Source organism: Leopardus geoffroyi, chromosome A1 (assembly GCF_018350155.1).
Source record: "Leopardus geoffroyi isolate Oge1 chromosome A1, O.geoffroyi_Oge1_pat1.0, whole genome shotgun sequence".
Classification (NCBI taxonomy): domain Eukaryota; kingdom Metazoa; phylum Chordata; class Mammalia; order Carnivora; family Felidae; genus Leopardus; species Leopardus geoffroyi.
In genome coordinates this window covers 90,838,385-90,864,546 of record NC_059326.1, presented here as the reverse complement: position 1 = coordinate 90,864,546, position 26,162 = coordinate 90,838,385, and the positions used below count along the sequence as shown (strand labels likewise).

General features: G+C 51.9%; 1 protein-coding gene across 1 annotated transcript in view; it reads right to left on the bottom strand.

The window, feature by feature from the left end:
- Positions 1-26,162, bottom strand: part of ADAMTS2 (ADAM metallopeptidase with thrombospondin type 1 motif 2) — a 243,665-nt gene that overhangs the window by 95,935 nt on the left and 121,568 nt on the right. Inside the window, exon 4 of the mRNA XM_045485147.1 lies at positions 4,784-4,986. Within this exon, the coding sequence (XP_045341103.1) occupies positions 4,784-4,986 (203 nt within the window). The remainder of the gene's footprint in view (positions 1-4,783; positions 4,987-26,162) is intronic.

The window sequence follows — 26,162 nt, the reverse complement described above, 5'->3', positions numbered from 1 at the left end:
CTTGGCCAAGAGGTGACACATCACTTCCTTCTACACAGACCATTAGAGAAAACTAGCCACACAGCTCCAAATGAGGTAAAAGGGAGGCTGGTAATTGGGAGGGAAGAAGAGAGCACATGGATATCTGAAGAACCTGAAATGTCTATGTCACACCAGGACCCACATCCCAGCCCAGACTCTGCTGCAAAGAGGTCCCAAAGGGATCTGTGCAGCAGTATCACCCTGAACGATAGAAAACAGCCCAGCTTAGAGCTGCCAGGGTCCAGCCATACCCGCCTCCCATCCACCTCGGCCCCTGCTCCTCCTCAGAGCCTTCATTCTCTGGGTCCCTGCCATCAGAACCCCCACCAGACCCCCCTCCCAGGGTCTTTATGGTCTTCCTCAGGGGACAGGCTGTATCTGTCCAGGGTGGGGCCCCTACGCCTCAGACACTGGAAGTGTTTCCGCCCTGGCCGTGGCTGTCCTCACAGCTGACCAAATGCCTCACTTGGAGCGCAGTCCGGGCCAGCTGCCGCCACATCTGTCCTCCACGTTGCTGGTTTGGCTCCAGGGCTGGGAAGCCCCATAACCAGCTGTGTACTCACAGGGAGAGGGAGATCTGCCCTGGCCAGGCCTTCTAGGGCCAGTTGGGGCTCCGGCTACAGCTCCAGGTGAGCCAGCACCCTCGGGTCTCAGGGCCACTGTCCAATAGGGTGGCCACTAGCCACAATGGTGATCTAAATCCAAATGTCAATGAATTACGAATGAATTAAATTACCCACTGGATGGCTACTATCAAAAATAACAAGTGTTGGTGAGGATGCAGAGAGACTGGAACCCTCGGGCACTGCTGGGAAGGAATGTAAAATGGTGCGCTGCTGCGGAAAACAGTATGGAGGTTCCTCAAAAAATACAAAATAGAGCTACCTTAGGGGCGCCTGGGTGGCTCAGTCAGCTAAGCGTCTGACTTCGGCTCAGGTTATGATCTCGCGGTTGGTGAGTTCGAGCCCCGCATCAGGGTCTGTGCTGACAGCGCGGAGCCTGGAACCTGCTTCGGATTCTGTGTCTCCCTCTCTCTCTGCCCTTCCCCACCCTGCTCACCTGAGCACTCTCTCTGTCTCTGTCTCAAAAATAAAATAAGTAAATGTTAAAAAAAAAAATAGAACTATCATATAATCCTGAAATTCCACTTCTGGGTATATACTCCAAAAGACTGAAAAGCAGGGACATGAAGAGATATTTGTACACCCACATGCACAGCAGCACTATTCACAATAACCAAGAAGCAGAAGCAACTCAATTGCTCATCGACAGATGAACGAATAAACACAAGGCAATGGAGGAACACAAGGGGATTGTATTCAGCCTTAAAAAGGACATTCTGGCACACGCCACAACATGGATGAATCTTGCAGGCGTTATGCTAAGTGAAATAAGCCAGTCACAAAAAGATAAATACCATATGACTCCTCTTATATGAGGTAACTAAATTAGTCAGAACCACAGGGACAGAAAGTAGAAGGGTGATTTCCAGGGGCCAGGGGAGGGGAGAGTAGGGAGTTAGTGTTTAATGGGGACAAGATGAGAGAGTTCTGATGGATGGATGTTAGGGATGGTTGAACAGTGGTGTGAACATAGTTAATGTCCCAGGACTGCACACTTTATTTCTTTAAATGTTTATTTATTTTTGAGAGAGAGAGAGAGAAGGCAAGAGAGTGAGTGTGAGTACGAGAGGAGCACAGAGAGAGAGAGCGAGACACAGAATCTGAAGCAGGCTCCAGGCTCTCAGCTGTCAGCACAGAGCCCGACGAAGGGCTCCAACCCACAAACCATGAGATTATGACCTGAGCCTAAGTCAGACGCTTAACCACCCCAATGAACTATACACTTTTAAAATAGTGAATGTAGGGGCACCTGGGTGGCTCAGTCAGTTAAGTGACTGATTTTAGCTTAGGTCATGATCTCATGGTTGGTGAGTTCGAGCCCCACATCAGGCTCTGTGCTGACAGCTCAGAGCCTGGAGCCTGCTTCGGATTCTGTGTCTCCCTCTCTCTCTGCCCCTCCCCCGCTCATGCTCTGTCTTTGTCTCTCAGAAATAAATAAACGTTAAAAAATTAGAAAAAATAAAATAAAATAAAAATAAAATTGTGAAGGTGGTAAACTTTATATGTATGTTACCACAATTAAAAAAAATTTTAGGGCCCCTGGGTGACTCAGTCAGTTAAGCGTCCAACTCTTGATTTCAGCTCAGGTCATGATCTCATGGTTTCATGGGTTCAAGACCCACTGCACTGACAATGTGGAACCTACTTGAGATTCTGTCTCTCCCTCTCTCTCTGTCCCTCTCCTGCTTGTGCTCTCTCTGTCTCTCTCAAAATAAATAAGTAAACTTTTAAAAAATATTTTTAAGTTAAAATTTTAAAACTCCACTGAATATCAAATAAGGTAAAAATTCAGTTCTCCCATCGTGTCAGCCACATTTTAAGTGCTCAAGGGTTGGCTAGTGGCTGCCACATCGGGCAGGGCAGAATTTTGAGCATTCTCAGCACTGCAGAAAGTTCTGTTGGACAGCGTTGCCCTGGAAGGTCATCCTTTCTCACTTATTCATGATTTCTCCATCTCCCTCCTCCCCAAGACCACCAAAGGGGCATGACTTCCATCAGCCCCCAGGGACTCTGTCCTGGGTGTGCACAGCCCTAAATGAGGACACAGTGCCTTATAGGGTCTTAATTGTCAGGGCAACACACACTCAAACAGGGTGCCTCATCTCCCTGACTACACTGGAAGGCAGAGCTCAGATTAGAAGGGCAGACATCCCCCCGCCCTTGTCTCTGAGCCCCAGGCTGTCTGCCATGCCCTGGGACAAGCACGTGTCCAATAAATGCTTGCTGGGTGCCACAGGGAAAAAAGACGCGACCCAACTACTGTTCCTCAGCTCCTCCAATTTATGTCATAAAACACTTTTTTCTTTGGCTATGATAAAATACATTTCAATTTAGGAATTTTTGTATTCCTCAGGCTTTTCAAGAAACTAACCAAACCATCCTATTACCCAAAGTTGGGATACAGTCAGATCATGAAGGTGGAAATGAATAAACTGAAGTTAACTGGCAAAACCGAGAAAAATTCTAGACTTCCTCCTACTGGCTCATGCAGCACCGGGTATGTGTGACAGAGAGACCCTTCACACCAGGTTAATGGTGGGGCTAGGAGTTAACTAACCCAAGTGTGACATAATAATAAATATCTACTGGTCTCTTCCCCCCAGTTCCTGACACAGACCTCCTAAACCCTATAATTTCCAAGTGACAGGGGTGACAGGAAAAGTTTATTATTCATAATAAGCCCCTTTCAAGGGTACCTGAGTTTATGCTAATGAGGTGACTCTTGGTGGGACCTAGATGGCTTCAGGATGGGGGAAGCCAGTTGCCAGAGGAATCAACTGGGTGATCAGAAGGTTGGAACTTTTAGCACTGCCCCCCCCCACTTCCACCCCAGGCTCCTAGGGAGAAAGACGACCGAATCACCATGGCCAATAACACTGCCAGAAAAACTGTAAACCATGGAGTTTTGAGAGCTTCCAGGTTGGTGAACACACTGAGGTGCTGGGAGGGTGGTGTGCCCGGAGAGGGCAGGGAAGCTGTCAATCCTTCCCACCTACCTTGCCCCATGCATCTCTTCCATTTGACTCTTCCTGAGTTGCATCCTTTATAATATACCAGTGACAGTAAGTAGGGTTTTCCTGAGTTCTGTGAACCGAACCAAGCAAACAGTTGAACTCGAGGAGGGAGTCATGGGAACCCTTGATTTACGGCTGGTTGGGTCTTCTGACCAGGTTGTCAGGTGACAATGCAGGACTTGTGAGTGGCATCCGAAGTGAGGCCAGTCTTGTGGGACTGAGCCCTTACCCCGTGGGATCCGTGCTAACTCTGGGTAGTGTCGGGAGCACTTGTTATGGAAAACCCATACATATGGTGTCAGAAGAGCTGGTGTGAGTATGGAAAACAGAGAGTTTTCCTTCAGCAGGACTTTCAGCCGGGTTGGAAAGCAGTGTAATTCTTGGGGAAGCGCACATATGTTCAAGGCAGGCAAGATTTTATATCTACTAGTCTTGCAGAATTAGTGTGAAGATTGCCTAAGATAATACATGCCTACAGGGGCCTGGCACATAGTCACTCAGTAAGAGCTCAATGATCGTAGCCATCGTGGTTGTTTCATTGTTATTATTATTATTATTATCATAATTATTATTACTACATCAAAGCACTTTTCAAAAACGAGACGAGGTTAAACACGACAACAGTCTCCAAAATAAAATATGCTTGGGGTACCTGGGTGGCTCAGTCTGTTAAGCGTCCTACTTTGGCTCAGGTCATAATCCCATAGTTCATGAGTTCAAGCCCCACATCGGGCTCTGTGCTGACAGCTCAGAGCTCGGGGCCTGGAGCCTGCTTTGGATTCTGTGTCTCCCTCTCTCTCTGCCCCTCCCCCACTCATGCTCTGTCTCTCTCTCCAAAATTAATTAATTAATTAATTAAAATAAAATATGCTCTGCAAACCTGACTTTGGCCCCACTTTGGGGATGAAAGGGCTGAGTTCCAGAGGGTCGATGACTCACATAAGGCAGGTGGAGAGGAAGGTGGACAGATGGGCAGGGGTCTCTCTGCCCAGCAATTGGCTCGTTCAAATCCTCTTGCCCCTGACTTACCTCTGCACTGGGGTCCTGGGAGGTCTTGCCCACAGGCTGATATGGTGACCTTTCCAGCAGCCCCACTGCTCCACCCCACCACCGACCGCCACTTACGATGTTCATGAGCGTGAGCAGGTACTTCTGCACATGCTCCTTCCCATGGAACTGGACCACAGAGTCATCCACACCCAGCAGAACCTCGATGTTGTAGTCACCATCTGCAGCGTGCCTTCTTGCTCTGCGCCTCGAGCCATTGACACGCTCCTCCAGGACACCCAGGGCACGGCTGAGGTTATCCAGGCTGCCCGGGGGGGGCCCTGAAAGGACAGAGGACACAATCTGCAGTAGCAGCCCAGGCTTGCCAGGTACATTGAAACAAGGCAAAACCCCACCTGGATACCACTCGGCACCAGCCTGGCCATCACCTTGTTGAAAACTCACAGCACCTGAACTGTCCCCATTTTACAGAGGAACGGACAGAGATTCAGAGAGGGCAGAGTGAGTGTCAAGTGGGCTTAGGCCCAGCAGCATGCAAACCAACTCCTTGGCCATCACAGACACCAGGCCTGGAACCCAGCAGTGAATGGAGAGGCCAAGAAGCTGGCCTGCCCAGCTAGGAGTGTGCATGACCACAGCCAGCTCTTTCCATCCATTCACACACTTGAATACCCAAGAAGGGCCGCCCAGGTGCCCAAAGGCTGGTCTCCCCAGTGTGGCCACCACGTTAAAACCAGGGAGACGAAGGGCCAGCCCTGGTGGTGTGTGTCCCACAGCATCTCCTTAGGCAGCTCCTCTTCCAGAACTTGCCTCCACTGAAGCAAGGCCCCTCATCTCTGGGCAAGGCCCACTCACACCTGTGCGGGGTCAAGACCACCCATGGGCACTCCTCTCCCCTCTCTCTCTCCGGTAAATTGTGTCTACTCCTTGTCACAGGCTGAGGAGATGGGTGGTTGCCTGACTGAATTGTGCAGGGATAAGGACTCCACAGTCTGCCTGGGGTGGGAGAGAGGGTCCAAGGGGCCTCAGCTGAGGGTCCCAAGGGCCTGGAGCCCTGTCAGGCCCAGGAGACTAAAATGGCATCTCCCTGGCAGCACAGCTGTGGCATCTGCTCTGGTTCTCTTCTCCTTTCCCACCAGGCCTGGAGCCCACCCTGGACTAGAGTTCAGGCTTAGTCCCCCTGAGGAGGTGACATTTCAGTTGACACGTGAAGGATGAGAAGGAACAGGTCCAGTGAAAAATGAGGGGACAATCATTCCATGGATAGAGGACAACAGTCTTCTCTTGTCACTGAGAAGGGTCTTCTCAAGGCTCCGTGCACCCCATCCCCCATAGATGTGCAGCCAGCTCTGTGGGGGAGGCAGATGGGGACCAAACGTGTCCCTGAGGCCAGTGCTGGAGGGCCGTGGACGCCCTTCCCTGTGGGCCTTTTGGAGGACCCTTGCTGGGCTTGATGGGGAGCGCCAACTCTGAGCTGGAGTAGCAGCAGCAGAGAGGGCATCCCAGGTGAAGAGGTCAGCGTGGCGAAGTCCTCCCTGTGGGATTTGCAAACCCCCAGGACAGCAAACACACAGGCGCCCTTGAACCTACAGAACCAGCATCTACCACACGATGCTTCTGAGCCCTTTGCAGACTCAGGACCCAGGGTCTCTCTTCTCCAGGTTAAACGTTTTTGTTTCTGCCAATTTCAGTTTCCCCAACTCATCCCTCAGTGCTGGCAAAGTATGGGGACCGCTCCGGGGCGTGTTAACAACATTGGATCCCATGGCCCCGGGCTGGGCCCCAGCTCCTCCTGGGCTGAGTGGCTTGTCTAAGTCACTTAATCTTTCTGCTCCTGGGATTCCTTGATGCTAAACTGGGGACAGTAATGAGGACAGTGGGGAGCCTCCTCCTTGCAGTGGGGATCAGATGGCTGCTGGGGTGGCAGAGCTTTGTCCCTGTCCCCACCCCCAAATGCGGGGCTTGGTGCAGGCAGCACCCTGTGCTCCACGGGCTGTGGGTGAGCTCGGCCTCTGCGACCCACTGATTCCCCTGGAGGGCGGGTGCTTTGGCATTCCCTGGATACAATTCGGTTTCCCCTTCTCCCGTCCTGTCCCTGATTCTCTGAGGCATCCTGCCTGATCCCTTCTGGAGACTCTAAAACTGGGGACAGCTCTTGGAAGCTTCTTGCCTCATCATCCTTTAACTGAGACATGAGCAAAAAAAGCCCTAGCTGCCATGCAGAAGAAGGGTCCCCCCCCAGCACAGGGAATGCCAGGAACCCAAATCCCCGTTGTTAGGCACTAGAAAGATAGGGTCCTGCCACAGATGCCTCCAGTCAGGGGAGCCTTGGCCTGCAGGGATCCTGGCTTCTTCTGTCTACCGTAGAGCAGCCACCCGTGGGGACCAGCAACTTCTCGTGGGGAAAGGCTGTGTACAGAGGGCAACAGGAGCCAAGAGCAGGAGATGGGCAGCTCTGACAGCTTGTTATCCTGGTCTGAGCCAGTAATGACGGATGGAACAAAGGGCTGGGTGAGCTCTGTGTCACTGTGGCTTCATACATGGGCTGTAAGCATGCAGGAGCTCCAAAGGGAGGAGGGGAGAGTGGCCAGGAGCCCACCTCCAACCCTGAGGGACCAGGAGGAGCAAAGGCCTTTAGGCCAGGTAAGCAACCCGGTGCACAAGGACAGGTCAGGAAGACCAGTGTTGGTGTCAGGGGATTACTAGGCAGTTGACCCAGGATCAGACAGGAGCCTGCCACTCGTCCCTCAGGGGGCCACAAATCCCTACAGTGGGACTTGGCTTGAGCAACAGGCCTGCTGAAACCAGGATGGGGTCTCTGCACGGCCCGGGCTTCAGGATGGAGCCCATTGTAGGGAAACTGAGGAGACATCTAAGATTGACAGTGGAAGAGATTTCAGCCTGGCCTCTGGGTCCTATCAGTGCTCATGTGGCCCTAGGCCTAGGGACTTGGCAGACCCTGCTGATCTTGTGGATGTGTTCCCGTAGGTCTTGCCATGTCTGAGCAGGGCTGAGGCTTCCAGAGGCAGGGATGTCACCTGCTTCTCCCCATCGGCACTTTGACCTTTGGTTTTGGGGCATCCCTACAGGGCTTGGGGCTTGGGGGAAGGAATTCTAGAACGTCCAAGTCATCCCCCAAATACTCATGATCCAAGTAATAACTATAACAGTAATAATTATGCTTGAGGTGAAATTGGCATTTCTGTTGTGTCTTTAGAAAAGGTTGCTGTTTTTCATGGACCTGAAACATAAATTTCGCTAAAAACTGTGCTTGCCTGGCAGATCTGGCTACAAGATGTGTCCCAGCCAGCTCTGGCCGAGAGGCAGCCCCTTCAACCCTCCCACCCATGGGGAACATTGGGAGGGGTCACTGCATGACAACTCCCAGGATCAGGGGCACACTCTGATGCCTTCGGGAGCCAGGAGGGCAGTGACAGCAGCAGGTCAGGTGGCCTGGGGACATGGGCCCCATGTGTCCCACCTCCAAGCATGGCTGTCGATCCACAGCCCAGTGTTACCTGCCCATCACCTGCCCCCAACCTGTGACCCCCCTGTCCTAATTCCTCAAGAGAAGATGGCTCTTCTAGATTTTAACACAAAATCTCCCAATTCTGAAATACTGTCAACCCAATGAGTTATTTTTAAAATGTCATGTGGCCCTAATAAGCACCTCTATGGCTGGTTTCACCTAGGGACCACCCATCAGTGACCCTGGGCTTGACAGGGGCAGAGGGTAACATCTAGCCTCTTCCCCAAGGAAGAGGTTTTTTTTTAATGGAAATTACCATTTTTCTGCTTCCCAAGGTGGTTTTGAAGGTGAGCTGTCCCTGCTTGTTGGAAATGCAAAGAAATAAATGTGTAAAAATAGAGTAGCAATTCCTCAAATCCCCTGTCAGACTTAAGTAGCTGGTGTCTCCTCTGGGAGCGGCGAGGATGGCCCTGAATCATACCCAGACAGCCCAGCAGGATGATCAGCTCTGCACGGGCACTGCGTGCAGGCCCGCCCTCCCCATCGCTGTCTCCACCCCTGGAGGGGCCCCTGGCCAGCACCTGCCATGTGTGCGTGTGTGCGTCAGGGTGCACAGGGGGACATGAGGACCCCAGGAGGGACAGAAATGCAAGCAGTCACTTGGCCTTGGCCTGACTTAGTCCTCTGTTCTGTCAGAGCCCTCCCCTCTCTGCTTCTCCTTCATCTCCTTTACCTCCCTCACCTCTGCTTTCCCTGCTTGGTGTCTGTCCCGTGGCCAGGTGGCAGGTTTGTGCCAACAGGTGCAGGGGGAGTCCCATCAGTCTTTCCATCTGTGAGATGGGGACAGTGATGGGATGCACACCACAGGGGCTTGTTTGTCAGCCCCGAAGAGGAAACATATGCACAGGGCCGAGTGGCGGGGCGGGACCAGATGGCAGGCTGCCTCGCCTGAGTCTGAGCTGCTTTCAGAGTCCCTATCCTGCCTCCAGCATCTGCTCTGCACCACTGTGACATAGAGGGAGTTCCTGCTCCTGTCTGGAGGAGGCAGCAGACTAGAAGCTTTAGGGACAAGTGAGAATTATTCTGGAAGACTCTTTGTGGACAGGTGGTGCTGCAGAGGAGCTGGGCTCTCAGCCCCACCTTCAGCCACAGGGGCACCAGGGCCCAGACACCACACCCTGGGTTGTTGGTGTCATGATGACTTGAGATCCCAGGCCAGGATAACAAGCTTTCAGAGCTGCCCATCTCCTGCTCTTGGCTCCTGTTGCCCTCTGTACACAGCCTTTCCCCACGAGAAGTTGCTGGTCCCCACGGGTGGCTGCTCTACGGTAGACAGAAGAAGCCAGGATCCCTGCAGGCCAAGGCTCCCCTGACTGGAGGCATCTGTGGCAGGACCCTATCTTTCTAGTGCCTAACAACGGGGATTTGGGTTCCTGGCATTCCCTGTGCTGGGGGGGGACCCTTCTTCTGCATGGCAGCTAGGGCTTTTTTTGCTCATGTCTCAGTTAAAGGATGATGAGGCAAGAAGCTTCCAAGAGCTGTCCCCAGTTTTAGAGTCTCCAGAAGGGATCAGGCAGGATGCCTCAGAGAATCAGGGACAGGACGGGAGAAGGGGAAACCGAATTGTATCCAGGGAATGCCAAAGCACCCGCCCTCCAGGGGAATCAGTGGGTCGCAGAGGCCGAGCTCACCCACAGCCCGTGGAGCACAGGGTGCTGCCTGCACCAAGCCCCGCATTTGGGGGTGGGGACAGGGACAAAGCTCTGCCACCCCAGCAGCCATCTGATCCCCACTGCAAGGAGGAGGCTCCCCACTGTCCTCATTACTGTCCCCAGTTTAGCATCAAGGAATCCCAGGAGCAGAAAGATCAAGTGACTTAGACAAGCCACTCAGCCCAGGAGGAGCTGGGGCCCAGCCCGGGGCCATGGGATCCAATGTTGTTAACACGCCCCGGAGCGGTCCCCATACTTTGCCAGCACTGAGGGATGAGTTGGGGAAACTGAAATTGGCAGAAACAAAAACGTTTAACCTGGAGAAGAGAGACCCTGGGTCCTGAGTCTGCAAAGGGCTCAGAAGCATCGTGTGGTAGATGGTGGTTCTGTAGGTTCAAGGGTGCCTGTGTGTTTGCTGTCCTGGGGGTTTGCAAATCCCACAGGGAGGACTTCGCCACGCTGACCTCTTCACCTGGGATGCCCTCTCTGCTGCTGCTACTCCAGCTCAGAGTTGGCGCTCCCCATCAAGCCCAGCAAGGGTCCTCCAAAAGGCCCACAGGGAAGGGGGTCCACGGCCCTCCAGCACTGGCCTCAGGGACACGTTTGGTCCCCATCTGCCTCCCCCACAGAGCTGGCTGCACATCTATGGGAGATGGGGTGCACGGAGCCTTGAGAAGACCCTTCTCAGTGACAAGAGAAGACTGTTGTCCTCTATCCATGGAATGATTGTCCCCTCATTTTTCACTGGACCTGCTCCTTCTCATCCTTCACGTGTCAACTGAAATGTCACCTCCTCAGGGGGACTAGGCTTATTTCATCCTGATTAAAATAGGCTCTCCCCTCCCCCAACGTCTCCCTGACAGCATCTTGTCTTCTTCTTTCATAAAACACACCACCATTTGTGGTTCCAATCTCATCTGTGAATCTGCTGGGTCCTCAGGGCCTCTCCCGCCTCAGAGAGAGGCCCCCTGGAAGACAGAAGCCATGGGTCCTGGGTGCCTCGCTTTCCTGAGTGCCCTACAAGTCACAGAAGGGCTGGGAAGGAAAGGAGTCAGGGCAGAGAGGCAATGGGAGGGTGCTTGGGGCCAGCAGTGGGGCTGGGAGGAGAGGCAGGTGGAGCAGGGCTGCGTTGGGGGAGCAGGAGCAAAAGTGAGCTGGCACAAAATCCAGCTATGCACTGCTTACCCAAGACACAGCTAAGATAAAATGACCCAGGGACCTTCAGAAGAATGGCACAACAATAGAGGGACCATGTGATTGCCAACAACAACCAAAAAAAGCAAAGTAAAACAGTATTTATGAGATGAAATATAACCCAAGGCATTAACGGGACAAACTGATCAGCAATTCATTGAGAAGATATAAAAGATATGAAACCTAACAAAGCTTCAACCTGATCCAAGGAAAAATAGACAAATCGCAGTTCTATGTGCATTTTTATACATTTATTCCAGAAAACAATAGATGGATTAGTCTAACATGAGGTAGGGCTGTTGGGGATCTGCATTACTGAGACAACCTAGCTGAAGCCCAAACAACCAGAAAACGTGCCCCTTTCAAGCACATGTGGAACACGTTCCAAATCTGACTATTAGGACAGCAAGAAAACTCAAAAGTCATGTCCATAGCCACCACCACAGAGAGAAAATCAAAGAAAACAAAAAGAGGAAATGCCCTCAAACCCCAAACACCAGAAATTAAAGATACAGTTTCAATAAGCCTACACTAGACATTGGATATAAAGTCTAATTGCTGGCTCAGTTTAGGAAACCTGAATAAACCTTAGGAAAAACTGAAAAACTAGTCAAAGAAAAACCTAGAGGGTTTTATAGGACAGTTTTACCAAGCCTACAAGGAATAGACACTTCTCATCTGATGTAAAATATGTACACAAAGGCCAGTGCCTTTCTTTCTAGCTAAGAAAGAGAATGGGCAAAAGGGCTTCTCAAATACAGCAACAAAGCCCACGAAATATCTAGGAATAAAAAGGAATGAATGTATAAAGACCACACAATGAGTAGTCAAATATAGTCTGAAACTCCCCCCAAATACAAAGGAAGACCTCAATAAATGGAGACACAACAATGCTATCCTGGATGGCAAGTTGATTCTCCTCCAAATCCATTTACAAATTTAACACAATCTCCATCAAAGAATTATTAAAACCCAATAAAATACCCAAGTTTGACTCTCCTCCAAATCAATCTATAAATGTAATACAATCTCCATCAAAGAATTATTAAAACAAGGGGCGCCTGGGTGGCGCAGTCGGTTAAGTGTCCGACTTCAGCCAGGTCACGATCTCGCGGTCCGTGAGTTCGAGCCCCGCGTCAGGCTCTGGGTCAGGCTTTGGGCTGATGGCTCAGAGCCTGGAGCCTGCTTCTGATTCTGTGTCTCCCTCTCTCTCTGCCCCTCCCCCATTCATGCTCTGTCTCTCTCTGTCCCCAAAAAAATAAATAAACGTTGAAAAAAAAAAAAACCAACAAAATAAGATATAACTGCAAGGCTAGAAGAGAAAAAAAGCCAGAAAAATCTTGAAACTATTGAAAAATAATAATAATGGGGGGTACTTACATTAAAAAAATTTTTTTTTAATGTTTATTCATTTTTGAGAGCGAGAGAGACAGACAGACAGAGCACCAACAGGGGAGGGGCAGAGAGAGGGAGACACAGAATCTGAAGCAGAATCCAGGCTCTGAGCCATCAGCACAGAGCCCGACACGGGTTGAATCCATGAACCGTGAGATCATGACCTGAGTCAGTCAGTTGCTTAACTGACTGAGCCACCCAGGCGTCCCTCAGGGGTACTTACCTTTCAAATTAACAGAACATATTACAAGATATGTTTCTGTTCTTTATATGTTTAATATGCTAATGTTTAGTATTACAAAATATTAGTACATAGGGACATTGCTGTCATGAAAGACAGATCAATGGTACCGAATACAAAGTCCAAAAAGAGATCCAAACATATGAGGGGCTTCTGGGTAAAATAATAGATTGAACATATACAACCAATTTAGCTCCTTCCTGGAATCTCATTACAACTTTAGTAAAGTGATTTTTTTTTTTTTAAATCACAAGGCTACAAGGACACAGAGAGCAGCAGAGGAAAAACTAACAGAACTGTTGGAGGCTGGAAAGCAGATGGTCTCATAGTAATGGACTTACTATATCAGAGAAAGTTGAATCCCAAGCTGGCAATGAGAAAAACCAAGAGACTCTTCTAGTCTACATCATAAAATCCACCAAAGGCACCAAGCACTTCTGGGAGTGGGAGTGAAGACAGGATTGAAATAAGCAGGACCAATTGGTGGCTAGTGCCAAATGCCCTGCCCATATACTGTACCCTTGTGACAGCCCTGACAACTAACACTGGTATTGGTCTGGAAGCTTGTTCCCTCTCAGAAAGGTGGAAAAGGGTCTGTGGGCTGCAGGCACCAGGTATATTTGAGAGCATAGGCACCAAACTAAAACCAGGAGGACTAAATCAATGCTGAGGCACTAACTCCCTTCCACAATTCACCACAGTATTCTGGAGGTCAGGCCTTTACCCCTCAGGATGGAGACTGGGAGGGGTCTTCTCTACAGAATCTGATCAACCAAAGACCAAAAGGTAGTATCACTGTCCGCAGTTCCCCCTGCCTACATGTTTCAAGCTCCTAGTCATTTCTTTTGTTGCCCAATGTTACACATGAATAGCTAGCCAGGGATCACTGGCTTTCCCAGGGAAACTCCAGACATGGCAGATGGAGACCAAGAAGAGGCAGACAACCAAACAACAGGAAAGTGGGGGAAAAACAGACGATACAGGAAGGTGGGGGCAGCCCATCATCAATAACCTCTGAGAGCTAGGAGAAGATATACAAGGATAGTATGAGAACAAGGACAGGATGAGAACAATAAAAAGGGTCCTTTGAAATTAAAACCATTTCAGCAGAAATGACAAACTCAGTGGAAAGACTAGGGAGATAAAGTTGAGAAATCCCCCAGCAAGTAAAACAATGAAACAAAGAGACTTGAACAATCAGGAGGGGGAAGTTAAGAAAATTAGAAGACCAGACTGGAGATGTTTCATCCATACAATAGAAACTTCATAAAGAGAGGAAAGGGAAAATAGACAGGAAAAGAATTAATGAAATAATTCAAGAAAATTCCTCACAACGGGAAGGTGTTTGCCAGATTGAAAGGGCCCAGATAGTACTCAAAACACAGATGAAAACAGAACTGCTCCATGGCACATCACCATGGTATTTCAGAACACAGAGAAAATTCTACAGACTTTCACAGGGCATAGGAGGGCACTGGGGGAAGCAGATACATAAGAGGGAACAAAGGATTGGAATCAGAATGGCTTTAGTCTTCCCTGAACTCAAAGCAGGACAACAACGGAGCAAAGCTTTCGAAGTCCGAAGAAAGATTACTTCCTAACTAAAAGTCTATACCCAAACAAATTCTCCAGCAAGTATGAAAGTGAAATAAAGACATTTCCAGGCGTGTCAGCTCTCTAAAGTTTTAACTGCCCAGCACCTCTTCTCAAGAAGCTACTGAAAGTCACATTTCTTCAAAACAAGAGGGGCAATCAAGAAAATGGAAGACTGGAGATGGGGGGAGCAGGAGACCCAATAAAAAAAATGAAGAGGGAATCCCTTGGAGGATGGTAAAAAGTGACCCCGGGACAGCCGTTCTGCACCAGATGTGGAGGGCAGCTGAGCAGTCTTGCCTCCGTGTGACGCAAGAGACAGGTGGTCATCGCTAAGACACAGGCCCCCCACACATTTCCACTGGACCATCCTCTTAACCCAAAGACAGAACACCCAGGAGAGCTTGGCCCAGATTCTCATTCACGTGCTGCTGAGGGTCTCTCTCCTCGTGCTCTGCTGAGGACAGACGTATCACTCCTGGAAGTTCTCAGCTTTTCCCCGAGAGCCAGAGGGCCATGGCGGGCTCGGAAGTGGAAAGTACAGGGCAGGCCATTCCCTCTCACCATACTTCTGTCTGGTGCCTGGTGCACACCTCAGCCTTGCCTGGCGCCCGGCTGTGGAGAGCCCTGTGTTTCCCCAGACTCCCTTGTGACCTTGCTTGCCACTTCCCCAGAAGGGGCCTTGTCAGCTCCCAGCAAAGGGGAAGTCAGCCCACGACCCGGAGAGTGCTCTCCTCACCCTCTCCTGGAGCCTCTGTCCAGCGGGGGCAGTGCTGCTCTCTCTCGTTGCAGAGCTCGTGTGTGCTTGCCTTCCAGTTTTAATATTAATTTAATATCATTTCTGATATTCATTTATATGTAAGCTGTAAATAGCTCATCAAATAATAAAACAGTAAATGAAATTAGTAAATGACAGGGTAGCAATTTGAAAGCAGGGGTTTGGTAAATGGTGAACATGAAGCAGGTGTGGACATTCTGGCAACCTGGCACCATTCAGTCAATTATGTGTAAGAGTACCAGGTGGCCAGTAATGTCACTTTTGGGTCCACTGCGTAAAGACAGGATATAGCGACCCTTCCCCTGTGGGCCATTTTTCGCTGCCCTGGACAAGGTGTGCAGACAGGCATGCTCACACAGGTCCTTAAGGAAGCAATTGAGAGCTGTTCACAGCAGCATTGCTTGGACAGGTTTCTGGGAGTTGGAGACAACGTGGCTGTCATCAGAGGGCAGGAGGAGGGGCAAAATGAGGCAGGTGCACCCCACACAGTGCTACATGGATGTTAGAGGTTTGACATCAACATACAGGACAGATGGATCTCAGAAACATGGCTGAGTGCAGAAAGTGAGACATGGCGGGCTGTACAACACAGCACCACTTATGCCAGTTAGACACATACAGACCCAAGCAAGGAGCAACACTGATTTTGCAAAAATAGACACTGACTGGGGCCCGTGGATGGCTTGGTTAAGCCTCTGAGTCTTGATTTCGGCTCAGGTCATGATCTCACAGTTCATGGGTTTGAGCCCCACATTGGCACCACACCCACAGCTCAGAGCCTGCTTGGGATTCTCTCTCTCCCTCTCTCTCTCTGCCCCTCCCCCGCTTGTGATCTCCCTCTCTCTCTCTCTCTCTCTCAAAATAAATAAATAAACTTAAAGGGCACTTGGGTGGTTCAGTAGGTTCAGCATCCAACTTTAGCTCAGGTAATGATCTCACGGTTTGTGAGTTTGAGCCCCATATTGGGCTCTGTGCTGACAGTTCAGAGCCTGGAGCCTGCTTTGGATCCTGTGTCTCCCTCTCTCTCTGCCCCTCCCCTGCTCATGCTCTGTCTCTGTATCTCAAAAGTAAATAAACATTTTAAAAAATAATACAAATAAATAAACTTTAAAAAAAAAACTAAAAAAATAATACACTGACCAAAGGATACCCTTTGAGCACCTTAGAATGGTCGCTCACTGCAGGGGAAGAGGAGAGGGGAGCAAGCTGGTTTTGGAGAGAAGTGGTTTCTCTTTTTAATGATGCTGGGACAACTGGTCATAGATGGAGGAAAAGATCAAACCCTGACCTCGGATGGTAAACAAAAGCAAACTCCCGGTACTGGTGGCCCGGGACGATGAAACTGAAATCACAAAACTGCTAGAAGAAAATTCAGCTTAATGGTCTCTGTGCTGGGTAGGCCCTGGACTCCAAGGCCAGTGTGCTTTCCAGGTTCCCCTGTCCCCGCCCCCAGAACTGCCCCAGCCTCTGCTGGGCAAGCACCTGGGTGGCTGGGCGTGCTCCCTGGGGGCCCTGCTGCTGCCCAGCTTTCAAGCATGTGGATGAGAACCAACTGGTCTCCCTTCCCCAGTGCTCAGGAGTCCCTGAAGCTGAAATCCCTACAACCTTCCTGCAGAGCAGGGTAACAGGCAGTGCTCCCAATAAGGGGAGAGTGACACATACAGAGCCAGGTCAAGGCCAGAGCACCAGCCCAGCCTTCCTGCTGCAAACACCACCAGACCCCACCGTGAGTGGACCAGAGTCCTAGGTACCAGCAGCCTGGGGTCTCGAGGAGCACACTGGAACTCCCACCCCGGGGGAGGTCATCTGCAAGAAAGTCATCCCCTTCATTTGTTAACAACGTTGAGACAAGCCCTCCGTGACTGCAAATTCCCCTAAAGATGATCATTAAGATAAAATATGTTTATGGAGAAGCATAATCAGGACACAGCGAAAGCCCTGTTTGGAAGCAAGCAGGCTCTTTGGAGGCTCTGGGAAGCAGAAAGCAGGCTCAGCCCCAAGGGGGCCATCAGCACGGGGCCCCACTGGTGAGCTTTATTAAAAGAAGCTCATTAGGATTATTTCATCCCAGCCCGTTATAACTTTATGACCAAATCAGAATTAATTTTTGCAATGCCGGCAGCCACAGCTCATCTGATGTCGTGTTTTTACGACTCGAGGTAGAGGGGAGGTGCGGGGTGGGGGGCCTGGGGCTGGGCCAGCCCCTCTATGCTTGTTCATCAGGGCTGCATCTGTAACAGCTGCAAGGACTTTCAGACACAAGAGCTGGAAGGTCCATAAATTGCCTCAAGTCCCAGGCCCTCTTACCTTTCCAGAGCTTCAGGTCAGGGATGGGAACTCTGGAGAAGGGAAAAGAAATTTCCCGTAGCTTCTCTGTCTGGGACCATCCCCAGAGCATGCCCTCCCAGGGTACAGGGTGACAGATGCTCCTCGGTGGTGCACAGGGAATATCCTGGCCTGCCCAGCACCCACCTGCCCCACTGGAGATTACAGACCTACCCAGAGTTGTATCACATGGCCACCTGCTTCTTTCTTCTTCAAGTACTGCTCCTTGATTTTCCTTTGATGAACCACCCTCGCCACTCCTGGACCACATAGCTCAGGGGGATCCAAAGCCATGGAGCCCCTACCCCAGGAGCACCCACATGGCCCAGGCAAGCCAATGAACCCTGATGCCAAGCATCTGCTGGGGCATACAGGGAGATACCATCTCTGCTCTCTGCTGTGATTGCTCAGCAGGTAAAATGTGAGCCAGGGGCTGTTGGGCACCTTCTCCTCCCACAAGAAGCAGAGCTGAGAAATGAAGAGAACAGGTGATACCAGCCGTGCCTGAAGCCAGCTCTGAGTCAATTCATTTGGATTTCTGTCTCTTGTAGCCAGAAGAATCCTAAAAGGCACCATCCCTGCCCCCCCACACACAGGGAAATCCCATCGCCAGCCTCCTTCACGCTCCTGAGACATGCACTGTCCTAAGTAAGCTAGACACCATCATTTGATTTTGTAGCCATATCCCTCTATTAGCATCAGATGGTGCCACTCTGTTCTACCTCCTACTTTTGGAGGAAGCTCAGTGGGGACAGAGAAAGTCCACAGTGGATTTAAGGTATGTGGTCAAGAGAAAGGGGCCAAGCTCTGGTTCACTCACATAGATACATGTCCTTGGGAAGTGAGGGACCTGCCTGATGTCACAGTGGCCCCAGCAGAGGTTTTGAGGCCACTGAGGCTGGGCCCAGACCAGCAGGGCCATGCTGAGTGATCAGGAGCTCTGAGCCCCTCCCAGGCTCCCTACAGCAGCACTAGACCAAAGCAAGAACACCAGTCTGGCTCTCCTGCTACAAACACACCCCGGCCCCAGCACGAGTCACCTGCCATTTGCAGCCTTCATGCAGAGGGCACCAAACGCCCCGTTCCCAGCTCTGTATGCTCACACCAGCCAAACGGCCTAGACTCCTCCACACTTGCCGGCTTCCCCCACACTACCCTCCTGCCGGCTCCTGAAGCCCATCTACCTCCAAGGATGCAGAATCAGGTCCCCAGGGTCCAGGAGCTAAAAGCATCCTGCTCTGGTGAGTTCCTGTCCACAGCCAACTCAGGGCAGGTCCCAGAGACCAGCTACAGTCTCCAGGGCACCAACATCCTCTCTGTGGGCAGTCAGCTGAAGCAAGGGGAGCTAGCCCCGAGTTACCTCCTCACTGCCGCTCCCCAGCACACGGCGGCCAGATGGCAGGATACAATGGAGAGACTGGCAGATCGCTCAATGAAAATATTTACTGTGAACTTCAGAACAAAACACAGACACCCACAGGTCCCGACAGAAGGGAGGATTCCCTGGGATTTCGTTTTAAATGTGGGGGAAGTGGGAAGCTGACAAGTGGGGGGCTGATGGCCAATGTTAGGGGCCATGGGCCTGGCGGCTTCTCTCCCATCCCCCATGTACAGCTTATACAAGTGCATGACAGGCAGGGAAATCCCATCGCCAGCCTCCTTCACACTCCTGAGTCCTGAATTTGGATTTGGACATCAGGCAGCCGCCTGGGCGTCACTGCCGGGAAGGCCCTCAGACACCCCACTCAGAATTCTGGGATGAAGCAGCACTCCCTACCTAAGGCTATGGCCCCTGCGTGCACCCAGGCCCAAGCCAGGAGGAGGGCCTGCTTCTCCCCAACCCACAAAGCCAGCTCTCTCCTCACCCTAGGGCTGCCTGCACCTGTCCCCACCCCCCTCAAGCACAGCCCTAGCTCACACCTCCCCAGGAACCAGCTCCTCACTGGTCTTCAGATTCTCCAAATCCAGGTTCCAAGGCATTTCTCTCCAGCTGCCAACTTCAGATTCCTATACTGAGCCCCATGTCATGAAGAGTGGGTGACACGATGCAGGGAGGGGTCCCAGGGCTTTAGGAGGGGCTCAGTGCCAGCATACTTGCAGGAGGTATTGGATGCTCCCCAGCCCCCACCTGAGGTCCTCTCCCACCAGGCCATGATCAAGATGCACGAATAGCTGCACCACCAAGCCACCTTCTTAGGAGAGAGAATGCAGACACCCTCGTCAGCGGTGGGACAGGAAAAGGCCCTACAGTTGACAATGAAGATGGCATCAGCCACATTGGGCATCGGGGCTCTATGGACATCCCTGTTTATTCTTCACAGCAGCTCCATGGGTCAGGAATGGACTCTCTCTAATGTGGATGGAGTGAGGCTCACACTCCAGCCCATGGCCTTACAGGGGCAGGGGGCAGCAGGGAAGGTGTCTGATTCCAGAATCCAACTCAGCCCCCTGCACGGGCCTCAGCTGGGGCCACTCGGAGCCAGCTGCATTGGGGCCAGTACACCACAGGCTGCTCAAAGTGTCAGGGGACCTCATCCCACCATGACCCTGCAGTGCAGAGACCCACACTCTGCCTCACCCTGTCTGCTTTCAGCCCTGAGGTGTGAGGCTCTAACAAGGACCTGGAGAAGCTAGGGTTTCACCCCACTGAGCACCCCGTGGCCCTCGAGCCTTGTATTACTGGTGTCACTATAAGCTGGAACTTGAGATGCTCTACATGGCAGTGTGTGCTGGATGGTGGAGGGAGACACCGAAAGTCCATTTTCAGGGCCGCTGTGCACACCAGTGCCCTGCACAGCGGCAGGGGCTGGGGGTACCTTGCACACTCACACAGACTCATGCCCTGGGAGGGAGGTGTGCTTGCACAGGGCCCTTCCCCTTTAAGACCTGGAAGTGGAGGAGAAAGGGAAATGGGCAGAAAGAGTCCAAAGATCCCACACCAGGCAAGTCTAAGGGGGCAGGATTTCTGACAGGAGAGATGGCCCACTGACCAGTGCTCCTCACATCTGTCCCTGTCCAGAGCCTGCTGAAGGAGCAGAAGTGAGTGATGAGGGACTGTCCTCACCCCTCTCTACTGATGTGGAGGAGGGGGTACCCTGAGGGAACTGCCTCTTGACCCACAGTCCACACAGGGGGCAGGGGACATTGGCAGGGTGGACACCTTGGGTCAGCCCAAGAAGAGTTCCACATAGCAGTGACTCCTCTTCCTGAGTCTTCTGCTGAGTCCTGCTGGGTCTGGGAACCTGAGTGCCTCCAGCCCTCTGCCCTCTCTCCCAGGGAATGTCAGGCAGATCCTGTCTTCTTTTCTGTCTTTCTGGTCTTTCTCTGTCTTCCTAGGGTAGGAATCACAGGAGTCTGCCATGAGCCTTCACCTTTTGGACCCAAGGTGCAGACTGGGGTGAAGGTACAAGAGGCCCCTGTTTAACCCTGCCGAGGGTCCCAGGCACATCATCCAGTCCCACAGATGATGGGGTCGCGTCCTGTTTGTTTTCTTGTGTGAGGTTGGTGGGTTCAGAAGCCTGGCGGGCTGGTGTCCTGGGGGGATACTGATTAGGTCTGGTGGGCCCCACATGTCCCTCTCCTGTGATCCTTCCTGCCTTGAAGAGCTACAGCCTACAGGCACCGAGGAGGGAAGGGGCTCCCCTGCTCCTCAGAGATGCGGACCTGCCAGGATCCCACAGCAGCCCCCGAGGCACTTTCGCCATGTTCCCCACACAGCACCAGCCTCCTGTCAGCCCACAGTGTTGACAGGGCTTAATTCGATCAGCCCCATTTAGAGAAGGAAGGAAATAAGAAATCGGAGCAAGTGCTGAACGCTGTGAATTTAATCCATGACACAGCCTCACACGGGCCTTTCCTAACAACCTGGGGGCACGGGGTGCCCTCCAAGCCCGGATCCCATGGCCACCCGAGGGCCGCTCTTCCTGCAGAAAGGATGGCACAGAGCCAGCTCGCCAGGCCCCTGGCCATCCCGGACACCCCAAGGGCTCCAGAGGACAGACTAGGTGGCTAGGCAGGCAGACACTACAAAAATCATCGTGTTCTACTTTAAAAGGCCTGGGGTTTCCTTTCCTGGTTTAAAAGCAGATGTGACTCAGCTGGGTGTGCTCTGAGAGGCAGAGTGGATGAGCCACTTGACATGCCAGCTCGTGAACCATGGAGCTCCTGCCTAGCCCAGCAAGAATGCTGGGGCCGCCATCACTGTTGTGCATGTTGAGGACTGCACAGGGCACTAGCCACCCCAGGACTAATGCAGATGGGGCTCACTGCTTCCATCTCCTGCACTACTGAGTCGGACACTAAGACCCTTGCGTGATCCAGTCCCAGTTCACCTGCCTGCCTTGCCTGCTGGCTTCTCCCACAGCTGAGGCCCCTGCACACTCTCCTGGGGCAGGAACCCCCTCCATGGGGCACCCAGCCTGGCTACCACTGTCTGCCTGCCAAGTCCTGCTCCTCCAAAGTCCAGCCCCAAATTTCCTTCCGTTTGGGAGGAAAAGACCTGACCACCTGCCCCCTCCAGCAGACCGAGTTAATAGTTCCTTTCCTGCTGCCCAAACTTTACGTTTTCCTTCCTTCCTTCCTTCCTTCCTTCCTTCCTTCCTCCTTCCCTCCCTCCCTGCCTTCCTTCTTCCCTTCCTTCCTCCTTCCCTTCCTTCTTCCTTCCCTTTCTTCTTCCTTCCCTTCCCTTCCTTCCTTCCTTCCATCCGTCCTTCCTTCCTTCCTTCGCTCCTTCCCTCCTTTCCTTCTTTCCTTCCTTGCATGAAGTATTTCAGTATTGACTACCTCTAAGGCCCCATGCAGCATGATCCCCACTATAGCAATCTGCGCAATGTCACCATCACAAACATGCTGACTTGCTCTCACTTGCTCCTGAACACACACACACACACACACACACACACACACACACACTCAAACTTGCATACATACATGCACACTTAAGCCCAGGCTCACACTCACACATTCATGTTCACAAACTCACACCTTCTCCCATCAATTCCTGGAAGACCGAGGCTGCCTTTGGCTCCTCTCCAGATCCCTAGACACCCACATGGGGCTTGACAAAATACATCAATAAACTGGGGCCCAAACCACCTGTTGGTAAGTGGAAAGCAACTGTTATCCTTATGCTACTTGTGAGCAAACTGAGGCTGGGAAGGCAGGGAGAGGCTGCAGGCATGGAAGCAGCCACGGAGAATATTTTCTTGGCAGGAGCAATTGCGGGCAGACACTCAGGAAGGTGTGACTGCTGTTTTCCTGGCCATTGTTCCAGGGGCGGAGCATGAAGGCAGCAGGGGGGGTCTGGCTGGGCAGTGGGTGCTGTTGCTACTGACCTCTCCATCTCCTCCTGAGAGGGCTGTTGCCATGGCTCCCGGCACATCCCTACGGCCTGCAGGCACCACCTGACCACACGCCCCTGGCCCAGAGCACCGGCCAAGCATCATACCAAAGCAACCCTCACTAGGGCCTCCACGGTGCCAAGTGCACGGACTCAGCGCCCACAGGTGGCTAGGCTAGGTGTGTTTTGCGATATCCTCCCCTTTTTCTCTTTGACCTTGTTTACTATTAAACATAGGGAAATGGTCTGCAGTTCCAGAAAGAAATATGTTCTCCCATTTTTCCTTGAAATGTGGGGCCCCCTTGGCTTATCTTTCATTTTTCCACCTTAACTGAGAGATATTTCACTTCCGTAAGAAAAAGCCACGTGGGAATGTGGCCTCGGCCAGAGACAAGGGGCCATGGGGAGGCTCTGGGCATGCTGGAGAGTCTAGGTGGGCAGCACTGCTTAGGAGGGTATAGGTCCATGGTGCTGGGACTTATCTCTGTCAAGAAGTCCAGAATCTGGATGTGCATGTGAAGTCTCTGATCTTTAGATACCCAAAAACAATTTTATTTTATCCATTTATTTTGAGAGAGAGAGGGCGCAAGTGAGCAAGGGGCAGGGAGAGAGGGACGGACAAAGAAACGGGGCTCATGCTCATCCAGAGAGGGGCTCAGCTCACCTGAGGTGGGGCTCGAGCTCACCGGACATGTGGCTCATGCTCATCTGAAGCAGGGCTCAAACTCACGAACTGTGAGATCATGACCTGAGTCAAAGTCAGATGCTTAACCGAGTGAGCCACCCACACACCACAGAAAGCAATTTTATAAAACGTAAGTCACGTGCAGCTCAGTGACACCAGCCAAAGGTGGTTTCCCAGGTCAGTCTATGACCTTGGCTCCATGCTTAGCATGCTCATTCCCTAGGCACTGTCCTCTTACCTGCGTGGGGAGCCTGTGGGACATCAGGTTCTGACAAACCAGAGCAAGCCGCCTGCCTGCAGTTGCTGCAGTAGCTGAAATTTCCTCAGCCGCAGCTCGTACCCACTGTTCATTTGTGTGCCTTTATTCTTAGAGCCAGCTGCTGGTGGATATGATTTATCGTGGGATCCTCACATGTAGACCAGATGAACGCTCACTGGTCATCCACACAGCAACAAGCACTCGGTTTATCCCAGGCTCCTCCTCTATCTTGGGGGTCTTGGCCTAGTCCCATGTACAGCCGAGGGCTGACCCCAAATCTTGTGCACTTCACACAGAGGACCAACGTCCTTCACATGTAAAGTGCTCCTTCAAATCAACAAGAAACAGCCCAGCAATCCAACAGGAAAACGGGCAATGGTATAAGTGGATAGTTCTCAAAGAAGAAAATCAAGTAGCTTTTAAAGATATGAAAAGATTCCCTTTTATTTTTTAAAAAATGTTTTAATGTTTATTCATTTCTGAGAGAGAGAGACAGAGTGCAAGTGGGGGAGGGGCAGAGAGAGAGGGGGAATCTGAAGCAGGCTCCAGGCTCTGAGCTGTCAGCACAAAGCCCAATGCAGGGCTTGAACCCATGAACTGCAAGATCATGACCTGTGCCAAAGTTGGACGCTTAACCAACTGAGCTACCTAGGCACCTCCCACTTTCATGTTTTAATAAAAGAAATCCTTGTGTCAGATTGTCAAAATAAAAATGTGTGAATCAGGGGCATAAGTTGATAGAACAAGTGAGGGAGCCTCAAGAAGGGTGTGGCTCAGAGGGCCAAGGAGAGGTGAGGTCAGGTGCAGAGGCCACTGGAGCCCACACGGTGTGGAAGATCCTCATCCTGAAAACATAATGAGAGATGTGGCTCAGTTTGTTCTCCAGAACAGCCCCAGCTTCTGGGAGGAGGTGGGATGGGCAGCACAAAGGGGCGGTAGGGTAGAAGGCACATAGAGGGCTGAGAGGCAGCGTCACCATCACTGCAGCGATGCAGGAAGTAGGTGGCTGAGCTGGGTGCCCTGTCACCCTGGGAAGCCTTTTGCTTCAGGGGGGACCTCAGGAGGTGTCACATGGAGGAAGGGAGGCTACTTAGGGCAGGTTGGGCCTGATGCTCCTGTGGGGACCCCAAAGACAGACGTCTGGTAGGCACTCAGGTATGATATTTCTGGGGCACAGAGAGAGAGGGCTGGGCTAGAGGATGGTCTGGGGGTTCTGGGTGTCTGAGGTTAATGTAAATAAGCCATGGGGTTTGCCTTCAGGGATGCATAAGGGGAAGGACATCAAAGCAACTGCAAACAGGTAAACAGAAAGTTAGGAGCATCATTGCTGATTCCTGCCCATTTCCCAGAATCTTGTCTGGGCAGCAGCCAGCTGTCCTGTCCTCTCTAGCCAGGGAGGCCAGAGGGGGGCGGCCTTGCCACAGCCCAAGGCCACCAGCAGGATGGGCTGGGGCTCCCTCCACCCCCTTCAGTGTGAGGCCAGCCCGGGTGTGAGACAGGAGGAGTCCCTGCCACAGGACCCGGCTCTTAACCCAGCGCAGCCACTGCCTTGCATGCATCTGTCCAATGCTTCCCAGAGCAGCAAATGTGCCCACAGCTGGAGTACCCACCAGACGTGTCTGGGTCTGCCGGCCCTGCCCTTGGCATCAGCAGGACCCCACCCATCACTACCCTGCCAGTCTGATCCTAAATACCTGCAGGAGCACCCTGGGGGCAGTGCCTTCACACCTGTCACCTTGCTCACCAGTTATGACCATCCAACCAGAAATCCTCATACCCCTTCCAAGCTGAGTGCTGAGACTCAAAGTCTGGACGGCAGGTCCAGCAAGACCCCGTGCTCCCTATCGATACCTGATGGGCACCCTGGGTTCTGATCCCAGCAAGGCCACTTCCGAGGTGAGACATGGCCAAGCCACACTCCCTCTCTAGGCCTCAGTTTCACCATCTGAAAAACAGGCACAGTGACCCCCAGCAACAGCCCACACAGAGTATGTGTTCAGCGAACCTAAGTTTGGGAAAAATGAGGGGGTCTTAATAAGGTGCTCTGCCAGAGAATCAAGGGAAAGAAGAGGACAGCCAGAGAGATTCAAATGGCTTGGAACTGCCCAAAATATGGGAATGGGTCACAAACACCAGACTCCTGCTTCTTTCCCCGTGTGTCAGGGGCATCCAGCCTGGCCTGGACCTCCAGCTGCTCCCAGCAAGAACTCTTTTGAGGGGTCTTGCTCTTGCTTGAGGCTCAGGTCGCATCCTCCAAGGTCCAGACCTCCAAGAAACACCCCTCCCCTCCTGTACTGCTCTTGAAATCACCTCGGAGAAGCTTCTGCTTCCAAAGACATCCCCAGGCAGGAAATGGGCCGCAGGCACCATGAATGTTTAATTACGTTAATTGTCCAAGTTCAGAGCGCACCATCACTCCCTAAGTACCTTATGGGAAATTGTAATTAAGCGTGAAATGGCTCGTTTTTACAACTCCCCTTTCTCACCCTCTCCAGGCTGCTGGGAGC